The following is an 11,675-nucleotide window of genomic DNA, read 5'->3' on the forward strand; positions in this document are numbered from 1 at the left end:
GCACAGACAGCGGACAGACAGCAGCAAATTACAGCAGTGCAGGAGAAAGCACTGCAGCCCGATCCCCCTGGCCGGTCTTCTCTCCCCTCAGAGGCAAGTGTAGTGAGAGTGGCAATGCCTGACACAGGTGCCCCACTGCTGCATATTGCAGCAGCATGTACCCTGCTTCTCACAGGCAGATGTCAGCCTGTGAGGCGGAACCTAGAGTCTAGAGTTAGAAGGATATCCCAGCTGTGCCACTGCTTCTACCTACCTCATATGTGCCCCTGCCCACCACATATGTGCCCCTGCCCACCCCATATGTGCCCCTGCCCACCATATGTGTGCCCTTGCTCCTGCCCACCCCATGTGTGCCCTTGCCCAACCCATGTGTGCCCCTACTCCTGCCCACTCCAAGTGTGCCCCTGCCCACCCCATTTGTTCCCCTGCTTCTGCCCATTCTATGACTTTGTCCACTTTGCCATACGTGCCTCGGGTCACTGTACTATATACCGGGCAGTCTATATCTTTGGTATTTTCACCATACGGGCCCATATCACCTCTATCTGTTTAATGAGGAGACCTTTGCCTCTGCTCCCATGCCATCTCTACCTCTGACCCCCCCCCCCCCCCCAATGTGTTCCTCTGTTGCTTTCCACCCGTAACCTGTGACTCGCACCCACGCTCCTGTCCTCCTGCCCATTGTAGCCGCACAGAGCTCCGTAACCTCACAGCGTGTGGCCGTGCTTTATAAGGGGCGTGGATCCAGGTCGCGGTCACACCCCCATATGCTGCCGCTGATGTCAGTGGGAGGAGCCGCTCCCTTTCGGCGCTAATACTACAGCCGCCGCTGGTGCTGCGGGAGGGAAGGGACACAACACCAGACACCCAGAGCAGCGCTGCCCCCTGTCCTGCTGGACTAAGGGCCTTATTCTGGTTGGTGCGGTTCTGTCCGCGTGCGGTCGGTCCGCCGATGTTTTGTGTTTGCGCATGTGCAGAGGCATATCTGCGCATGTGCGAACGGGACGTACGGCCAAATACCGCATGAATTGTGTACACTACGAACGGGGAGGAGAGGGGCGTGAAGGGCTGTTTGGGCTCATTACCATATATGTACACCCCGCGTTTCATGGGCGTTCCCATGAAAACGCTGGGCGTACGTATGGTAATGCGGCCATGACGCACATGTAGGGGGCAGACATATGACATTGCCGGATGTCAGCTGTCCTCCCAGATCCCTGCTGCCTGACCACTCGGTCCTGCATTCGATGGTATGCGACCATGGAATGATGGGGAGGTTCCCAGAGATGGAGGAGGTGTATACATGAGAAATCCACTCGTGTTCTGTGCGGTCAGCGGCTTACCGCATTCGGACGCAGTGAGCGATCCGTACGGAAGGCGGGGCTCAGGACGCTCGGTCCTGTCCGCATATTCGGATCCGACCGCACAAACCAGAATAAGGCCCTAAGTGCCATGAGAGGTAGGTGATACACTGGGGACCCCGTTACTGTTCTAACTCTGAACCTGCTGCAGTTAAAAACTCCAGCAACCACGCACCCATCCCTCCCCCACCCACACCACCAATGCACCCACACTGCCCACACCCACAGCAGCACCGCAACTGTCCTTAACTCACCCCAGTAGCGCACGCAGGGGGGGGTTTCTGAGTACCCAGAAACCCCCCCAGGAGTCTAATGGCCCGAGGCATAAAGCTGAGGGTCCCCTCTTTCCATGGGTATAAGAATTTTAAAAATTGGCCCTTGGGAACCGGAGATATCTGACTTCAAATCAGTGGTCCCCATCCAAGCCTGTTAATTGCTCTTCCCAGTCAGATCTTTCAGGTTCTGTCTGGCTTAGAGTTTTTCTGAGGGTATATTTCAAAAGCTGGGACTCTCCCCCTTTGATGGACACTAGAAGCTTGTCTCTACTTTTCCCAGAACCAGAGATATCAGCCTTCCAACAGCTGGTTACTGCTCCAGCTCCACACACCTGGTATGTAGTTTTATATTCTCATTGGCAGATTGCTCTGCCTCCTGAACTCTCATCCCCTAGTCCCCAGTATCATTCGGTAGGTGGGATTCTCTAGTTTTTAATTCCATTAAAATCTAAGAAATCTATTTCTGGGAACTGAAAATATCTGCAGTCAAGCAAGCTGTCCTCCCACCAGATAATTATGAATAATAAGCCCACTCCACTATACACCCCTCCTCTGCATATTAAACATCCTCTACCACCCTGGAAGTTATGTATCAGGGCCCCTTCATTCAGCCCAATCCCCCCTTCTCCCACCCCATCTCCCACCATCTGTGCAGTAAAGGGGTAATTAGTGGAAATTACTGATCCGGGCCCTACATGCTGAGCGGTTGATATAATACCCCCTACCACCCGCGGGACATCAAAGCTTCCCCCACCCCTACCGCTGGAGGATCAGTAGGGGCCCTAATACATTGCTATGCCCAGGGGTCTACACTGCTGATGACGCCCCTGTATGTATATATATATTTTTTTCATTATTATTATTATTTATATACATTTGGTCTATCTATAATACTTTAACTGACCTGGCATATACTGGGTCACCTAAGTGTCCATCTCCGTGCTTTGCTCCGCCCCTCTGGAAACCCCCTTCTGAAAATCCTGCGTTTGCCACTGCACCCCGTGCACCCCTGTACCAAACCACCCCAAAGCACCCAAACATGTGTTACTCCCCCACCCCCCAGTATCCCCACACTTACCACCCCCAAGCACCCTCGCCCACCCAACCCTCTCCCATCCAAGGCACACCAAACTCACCCCCATCCACAGTATGCCCACACTCCGTCCCTTACCCACGCCAACTCCACGCCCACCCCTCAAACCCCAAAACGCCCTTTCCCAACCATCCCGCAAACAACTTAACCACCCCCATCTGTACATCTTACTCTCTAAGCACTCTTCATACCAACGAAACAAGCAAAACCCCATTGACAATCATACACCCTTTTCATCTACAAAATGTCACCTGTAACTAATGTAGCAATGCAGCGCATCCTCCATAAAATACAAACAATATTTCACCCAATAAAAAACTTTCACACGTTCTCATGATTCAACTGCATTATCACCGCCATGAGTTCTCTTAATCTGCTGCTACCGGCACCTTCCCTGCCTATGAGATGTAAACAGTCATTTTATTTTAATGTGATATTCTATAACTAGAGCTGGGAATACCTGCAGCAGAGCTTGTAAAGAACACGACTCCCCCATAACAGACCATTAGAGGGATGCAGGGCCCTCATAATGAACAGTGATTACAATTTGCAGCCAGTCTGGAACGTTCTATTAGCTGATACAGACTGGAGTCTAGCAATCAGCTCTCTAATGACGAGCAGTAAATAAATATTAACATTACTGTGCGACAAGGGATTTGCGCCAGGGGAGGCGAGAGGGAATTGTTAGTTACATAAACCAGCATTTTACATGGAAATGATAACAATCTCCCACGGTCGGTGGAGTCCGCAGGGACACAAAAGTCGCTCGCTGTTAAAAACGCTACAAATGAGGCCAAAAAACAACATGAAAGGTGGGTTGTGAAGGTGTTAGCAATAGGGAACCGCAAAGCCATCGGCAGCAGGTAATAAGGCACACATTGTAACAATGATTAAATATCAGTAGCTGAGGTCTTGCGTTTAAGCCCTATCTGTGCGGAGTTTGCATGGTGTTTGTCCAGGTGCTCCGGTTAGACTGCAAACTTCAGTGGTGCACTAATACAAATGACTTACTGTATATCTATGTACAGCTCAGCGTAAAGTGGTGGCGCTATATGAATTAACAACAGAGGTGAATATCTTAGGCGACAAGTAATTTAAACTTACTCGAAAATGGAAGATTCCCGCGTAGTTAACGTCAAAGCTCTGGTTACAAGGGACGACGTTGGCCAGCAAGTCCTTGTGGAAGGTGACTGAGGCAAGAGCGGCCAGGAACCAGCAATTCTCTGGTAGAGGGAGAAAGTAAATGTATCAATTCATTCATTAATTGTATCTGACTGATGCACAAACGCCTCCTAGTGGCTGCACCAAATTGAGCGGAGGACTTGAGCTGCATCACCGGTACTAGGCATGCCGCCAGGTCTAAATGCTGCCAACTCTCTCCTCCATCAATACGTTTGGACATTATTGCAGTGAAACATGACTAAAGGGTGCCGTATACTGTAGATCTTCAGTAAGTGCACAGTCAACAGGTCGGCCCCATATGGTCGACAGGATTAGGGCGACAAGGTCTACAGTTCAACGTGGAAATGTTAGAAACAGGTTTTTAGTTTATCTATGTGTGGGTGTGTTATTGCAGGAGGAGGGGGGTTTATTCCCATAGAGTCGCCCCTAGTACCTGTTAGTCCCTGGTGCAAATCGAAGCGGCTGGCATCTTCTGCAAAAAACTGGGGATTCTTCACCAGCTCCTGTGAGGACAAGACAATAATATATATTATATATAATGCAATACTTTGTTTTTCTTTAATTATCTTTGCGTCGTGTTACTTTTGTTTTGTCCCAGGGATATGTAGATATCAACACAGTTTTACATTCTGGCTTTATGAATGTTTGCTGCAATAATTACTGAGAGTCCTGAGCCTTAATTAAGTAGAGAGAGGTGCGGAGAAGAAGAAATGAGAGCGGTAAATATTAAATACAGCGCAGTCATCCCTGTTTAGTTATTCCCCGCGGATCACTAAAGCCGAATCCTGCAAGAACATTTAGCTTTATACAATATCTAAATATAGAGAGGGGAAAATAATCAGATTGCAGAGCTGGGAACTTACTTTATAACTCAGCGATCACAGCGACGGTACTGGAACTATGTGTGATGTCATTGGCGTCTACACCGCTGCCATAAAGCGAAGTGGGTACGGATTTTTAAAAATATGTTTGGGGTCAGTTGGGGTGCCAGTGTTCAGAATACAGATGCCTACATACTGCAGGAGGAAATCCTGGCAGGGGCCAGGAAAGTATATGTACCCTCCCACCTGACCCCTAACTCTCCCTCCTCACAGCCTAACCCATACCCTCCCCCAGCCCACCAACTCTAACTCCTCGCAGCCTAACCTTTACCCTCCCCCAGCCCCCCCAACTCCCTCCCTCTTCATAGCCTAACCCTTACCCTCCCCAACTCTCCCTCTTCATAGCCTAACCCTTACCCTCCCCAACACTCCCTCTTCACAGCATAACCCTTACCCTCCTCCAGCCCACCTAATACTTCCTCCTCACAGCCTAACCCATACCCTCCCCCAGCCCCCCAACTCCAACTCCTCGCAGCCTAACCTTTACCCTCCCTCAGCGTCTCTAACTCTCCCTCTTCACAGCGTAACCCTTACCCTCCCCCAGCCCACCAACTCTAACTCCTCGCAGCCTAACCTTTACCCTCCCCCAGCCCCCCAACTCTCCCTCTTCACAGCGTAACCCTTACCCTCCTCCAGCCCCCTAATACTTCCTCCTCAAAGCCTACCCCACACCCTCCCCCCTTACTCCCCCTCCTCACAGCCCAACCCTTACCTCCCCCAGCCCCCCCCAACTCTCCCTCCTCACAGCCTAACCCTTACCTCCCCCAGCCCCCCCCCCCCAACTCTCCCTCCTCACAGCCTAACCCTTAACCTCCTCCAGCCCCCTCTAATACTCCTTCCTCACAGCCTAACCCATACTCTCCCCCCTTACCCCCTAACTCTCCCTCCTCACAGCCTAACCCTTAACCTCCTCCAGCCCCCTCTAATACTCCTTCCTCACAGCCTAACCCATACTCTCCCCCCTTACCCCCTAACTCTCCCTCCTCACAGGCTAACCCTTACCCTCCTCCAGCCCCCCTAATACTCCTTCCTCACAGCCTTACACTTACCCTCCCCCAGCCCCCCAACTCTCCCTACTCACAGCCTAACCCTTACCATCCTCCAGCCTCCCATAATACTCCCTCCTTAAAGCCTAACCCTCCTGCAAACCCCCTCTAACTCTCCCTCCTCACAGCCTAAGGCCCCCATACACTACGCCGACTTGTCCTAAGGACAGGTCGGCCTAATGTCGGCCCCGACTACCCCTGAGCTCCCCCGGCAGCTCCTGATAAGTTTGGCACTTGATGTGCCATTTTTTACATGTGATAAACCGGATCGATTTATCACATGTAAATCCAGGGGAGCTGCAGGAGAGCAGGGTCTGGGGGGGAGCTTGCAGGCGGGGGGGCGTCAGGGTCCGTCTGGGGGAGTGGGGACCAGAGACCGGAGAGCAGGGTCCGGTCCGTGGGTGATGCAGAGGGGGTAGCTAGGGGCAGTAGAGGTGGCGGGGAGCGGGGTCCAGTCCAGCTGCAGGATGGGTAATGGGCTAGCGGGTGGACTGGAGAGGTAGCGGCAAGCGGGGAGCGCACAGCGCATAACAGAGTCCGGGTAGTGGCGAGCGGGAGAATAGGAAACATCCTATTCAAAAGACTGGGCAGCCATGCGCTCCCTGCTCCCCGCTTGCCGCTACCTCTCCAGTCCACCCGCTAGCCCACTACCCCGTCTGCAGCTGGACTGGACCCCGCTCCCCGCAACCTCTCATGCCGCTAGCTGACTACCCCCTCTGCATCACCCACGGACCGGACCCTGCTCTCCGGTCCCCACTCCCCCAGATCAGCTCAATGCCGGCTACACATAAGAGTTATCTTATGTGCAGACCGTCCGACATCCAGATCTGATCCGATGCGCACGGAACCGCGCATCGGATCAGATTGGATGTCATACCCTACGCGATTTGGTCAATTTCACCCGATTTCTCAGCCCGATCCTCCAGAATCGGGTGAAATTGGGCCCAAATCGCGTAGTGTATGGGGGCCTTTACCCTGCGCTCCCCCCCCCCCCCCCCCCCCCTAACTCTCCAATCACACAGCCTGACCCTAAAGGTGTCCATACACTACTGCGCATGCGGTGCTTTGACATGTGATGTATCGCAGGCGACTCCTGGTCCCTGCCGCCAGGAGGGGGGTCCAAGTCGGGTGGGACATTAAAGGCATCCGATTTGGGAGAATTTCTCGGCCTGATATGTCAGGAACCCGCGTACCCCACTGCCTTGATGTAAATTCCCCGCCCTTCAACTTAACCCTAACCCCCCCCCCTTTCTGATTGGTTACTATGGGCAACATCCAATCTTTAATAACTCCCATCTTAGCAAATTTACCCTGTAAGTACCCGAATCGGGAAACGGTCATCTGTCAGACCACACTTAGGTCGACAGTCATTAGGTCGACCCCGGAAAGGTCGACTGGCCCCAAGGTCGACAGGGCTAAAGGTCGACATGGGTCAAGGTTGACATGACTTAAGGTCGACATGGGCCAAGGTCGACATGGGTTTAGGTCGACAGTCATTAGGTCGACATGAGTTTTTCACTGTTTTTTGAGTCGACATGTGCCGACAGGCGGTATTTCATGCCCTACCATCCACTAGGGCGCGGTGGGAGAATAAAATAGCGTGCCCGAAGCTTCGCGAGCGATGCGAGGGGCTGCGGTTTAACTCCAACTGTGTCCATGTCGACTGTGTCGACATTCGGGTAAAAAAACAGTGAAAAACTCATGTCGACCCAATGACTGTCGACCTAAACCCACGTCGACCTTGGCCCATGTCGACCTTTAACCCTGTCGACCTTGGGGCCAGTCGACCTTCCGGGGTCGACCTAATGACTGTAGACCTAAGTCTGGTCTGACAGATGTACCGATTCCCCTGCCCTGCATTCTAAACCTTTTTCTAAGTGCCTAACCTTAACATCTCCCCCAGCCTACACCTAACCCCTCCTAGTGCCTAAACCTAACACCCTCCCTTCCCCAGCCTGACCCTATCCTGCCCTGGCATACTTACGTTCCACATTCTGGCAGACGGGATTCAGGTTCCGGTATCCTCATTGATGTCAGGATTCCTTTGCTGGTCTCCAGACAACAACCGGGATGCCGGCGTCTGTATTATCAACACCGGCATCCCCATCTATGATCTTAGTATAGTACAGTACAGAACAGGTGGTTCATTGTGGCTTATGGGGGGTATCAAAGCTTGGAGAGAGATAAAGTAGGGAGAGATAAAGTACCGACCAATGAGAACCTAAAATTTTTCAGACAGTGAGGTCTATGTACTAACCTTTGGGAGGGAGATAAAGTGGGCAGGGCAAAAGTACCAGCCAATCAGCTCCTAACTGCCACATTACAAACTGAATAATGCCAGGGGCTGATTGGTTGGTATTTTATCTTTTCCCACTTTATCTCTCCCCCAAAGCTTAGTACATAGATCCCTCTGTTTGAAAAATGACAGTTAGGAGCTCATTATGTATTTGATATGAGCAAATCTAAGGTACGATATGTCAAATAGAATGTTACTCGTGGATTTACCTGCGGCCTCTTCCACTCCACGCAAGGCGGTAATTTCCGCAGGAGGTTTCCGCATCCGATGGAGCTGAGTTCGGCTGGGAAGGCGCTATCCACAAACAGCTGCTTGTTCTTCAGGGACCTGTCCAGCAAGGTCTGATAATCCTGACTTCCCAGGCGCCGAGGCTTCCTGAACGTCCCTGTACGCAGGATCTGCGATGGCTTCCTCGTCCTGGAGATTAAGGAAAGTCGAGGCATTTTGGGTTGGAGGGTGAGGCGTGTTCACAGGAGGCAAAGTGTGAGCCGCTAAACGGGTAGCTTCACCCGGCGGCGCCAATCAGCGCAAGATTCCAACTGCTTGACAGGTATTCCGGCCGATCTTTTCCCCGAGACTCCGAGCAGATTCCTCCAATATGGCTGCTTGCTTTTGTATATTCTCAGGTCTCTCCTGCAAGTACAAATGGAATGAATGCACATTACACTTTGCGTACACATCAGCTCACAGCATAGCGCGGGGACCCCCCCAGATTTGAGCCCCTAGGCAGGTGCCTAATTGTAGAGCCATCCCTGGATGACTGATACATATTGACTAATATCATGCACAGAGCGCACTGCAAATGGAATGGGATTGAATACTCTGTAATGAGCACAGCAGTGGTACTGTGCATATTAACATGCAGATGCTGAAGGGCTACACTCATGGGATGAGACAGGAGACGTGATACTGTGCATCTGTACATGAAGTAGTGGTGCTACTAAGGAGTAGTGCACAGGGACTGTGCATATGAACATCGAGCAGTGATACATTGCACCAAAATAAAAAGCAGCAATACTGTATATCTGTAATTCTGTATATAAGCAGTGGCACTGTGCATCTATATATAAGCAGTGGTACTGTGCGGCTGTATATAAGCAATGGTACTGTGCGGCTGTATTTCATCAGTGATACTGTGCATCTGTATATAAACAGTGGTACTGTGCATCTGTATATAAGCAGTGGTACTGTGCATCTGTATATAATCAGTGGTACTGTGCAGCTGTATATAAGCAGTGGTACTGTGCAGCTGTATATAAGCAGTGGTACTGTGCAGCTGTATATAAGCAGTGGTACTGTGCGGCTGTATATAAGCAATGGTACTGTGCGGCTGTATTTAATCAGTGATACTGTGCATCTGTATATAAACAGTGGTACTGTGCATCTGTATATAAGCAGTGATACTGTGCATCTGTATATAAGCAGTGGTACTGTGCAGCTGTATATAAACAGTGGTACTGTGCATCTGTATATAAGCAGTGATACTGTGCAACTGTATATAAGCAGTGGTACTGTGCATCTGTATATAAGCAGTGGTACTGTGCAGCTGTATATAATCAGTGGTACTGTGCAGCTGTATTTAATCAGTGGTACTGTGCAGCTGTATATAAGCAGCGGTACTGTGCAGCTGTATATAAGCAGCGGTACTGTGCAGCTGTATATAAGCAGTGATACTGTGCAACTGTATATAAGCAGTGGTACTGTGCAGCTGTATATAATCAGTGGTACTGTGCAGCTGTATTTAATCAGTGGTACTGTGCAGCTGTATATAAGCAGTGGTACTGTGCGGCTGTATATAAGCAATGGTACTGTGCGGCTGTATTTCATCAGTGATACTGTGCATCTGTATATAAACAGTGGTACTGTGCATCTGTATATAAGCAGTGATACTGTGCATCTGTATATAAACAGTGGTACTGTGCATCTGTGTATAAGCAGTGGTACTGTGCATCTGTGTATAAACAATAGTACTGTGCATCTGTATATAAACAGTGGTACTGTGCAGCTGTATTTAATCAGTGGTACTGTGCAGCTGTATATAAGCAGTGGTACTGTGCATCTGTATATAAACTGTGGTACTGTGCAGCTGTATTTAATCAGTGGTACTGTGCAGCTGTATATAAGCAGTGGTACTGTGCAGCTGTATATAAGCAGTGGTACTGTGCAGCTGTATATAAGCAGTGGTACTGTGCATCTGTATATAAACAGTGGTACTGTGCAGCTGTATTTAATCAGTGGTACTGTGCAGCTGTATATAAGCAGTGGTACTGTGCAGCTGTATATAAGCAGTGGTACTGTGCAGCTGTATATAAGCAGTGGTACTGTGCAGCTGTATATAAGCAGTGGTACTGTGCAGCTGTATATAATCAGTGGTACTGTGCAACTGTATATAAACAGTGGTGCTGTGCAGCTGTATATAAGCAGTGCTACTGTGCAGCTGTATATAAGCAGTGGTACTGTGCAACTGTATATAAACAGTGGTGCTGTGCAGCTGTATATAAGCAGTGTTACTGTGCAGCTGTATATAAGCAGTGGTACTGTGCAACATTACATAAAGTAGTTCATACAGTGCAACTGTACATAAAGCAACTGTACAGTATTTTGCAGCTGTATAAGTAAGTGGTATTGCGCAGCTATATATAAAGCGATGACATGGTGCAGCTGTGTATAAATCAGTGGTACTGCGCAGCTATATATATAAATCATGGACATGGTGGAGCTGTACATAATCCATAAGTGTATAAAGCACAGTAGAAGTAGTACTGTGCAGAACGAGAATGACTCTCCTAACGAGTTTGTCCTGTCAGGAATTCTGAGGACAGGAGTCGTACTCACTGAGTCATCTCTCAGACACCTTCCAGCAGAATGTAAACACCTTACTCACTCTTCCACGTATTCCCAAAAATCAGGGCTGGTCACGTGCAGGAGGCGGCTGCCTGTCACACGTGTGCCGCCGGGAATGATGCACAGCCTCCTCAGTACAGGATGATACCAGCAATCGCTGGCTTTGGGGTAGCTTCTAAATCATTGTCGTGTTTTGGGTTTGGTTCTGGTTTTCTTTAGTAAATCAATAGAAAATCATAACGTGGGCGGCCTATCTCTGTCCCTGTAGTATTATGAGCATCAATATCAATCATTTACAGTCACATTTACCCACCTCACCATGGGACAGATGTAAGCTCGGTGAAGTGATAAAGTGTCTGGTTTTTATCACAGACCAATCAGCTCCTACCTCTCATTTTTCAAACCAACTCACCAAGCCTGTAACTTCACAGTTAGGAGGTGATTGCCCGGTGATAAAAACCCAGACTTTAGCACTTCACCAAGCTTAATAAATCTGCCCCTGACTTCCAAACTCGAAGGAAGACCCGACTCAGGACTAGTCAGTCCCCTCGGATCCCCAAAGTCTGCATAAGTTCTATCTTCAATGTAACCAACCGCTCATCTGTAATCTCTGAGTCTGATCTGTGACACACTGTGGCAAGGTCCTTGTTCCCCTTATTATTATTCTATGGAAAACGCAGGCGCACACCTGTACAAT

General features: G+C 49.8%; 1 protein-coding gene across 1 annotated transcript in view; it reads right to left on the reverse strand.

The window, feature by feature from the left end:
* The window catches only part of CAPN14 (calpain 14), a 36,325-nt gene extending 25,192 nt beyond the window's left edge, over positions 1–11,133 (reverse strand). Inside the window, exons 1-4 of the mRNA XM_083175511.1 lie at positions 11,019–11,133; positions 8,344–8,767; positions 4,345–4,414; positions 3,834–3,952 (exon numbers count right to left, since the gene is read on the reverse strand). Coding sequence (XP_083031637.1) covers positions 3,834–3,952; positions 4,345–4,414; positions 8,344–8,577 — 423 coding nt within the window. The 5' untranslated portion in view covers positions 8,578–8,767; positions 11,019–11,133. The remainder of the gene's footprint in view (positions 1–3,833; positions 3,953–4,344; positions 4,415–8,343; positions 8,768–11,018) is intronic.
* Positions 11,134–11,675: the final 542 nt, after the last annotated feature.

This window comes from Crinia signifera, chromosome 3 (assembly GCF_055691185.1).
Source record: "Crinia signifera chromosome 3, ASM5569118v1, whole genome shotgun sequence".
Taxonomy (NCBI): Eukaryota; Metazoa; Chordata; class Amphibia; order Anura; family Myobatrachidae; genus Crinia; species Crinia signifera.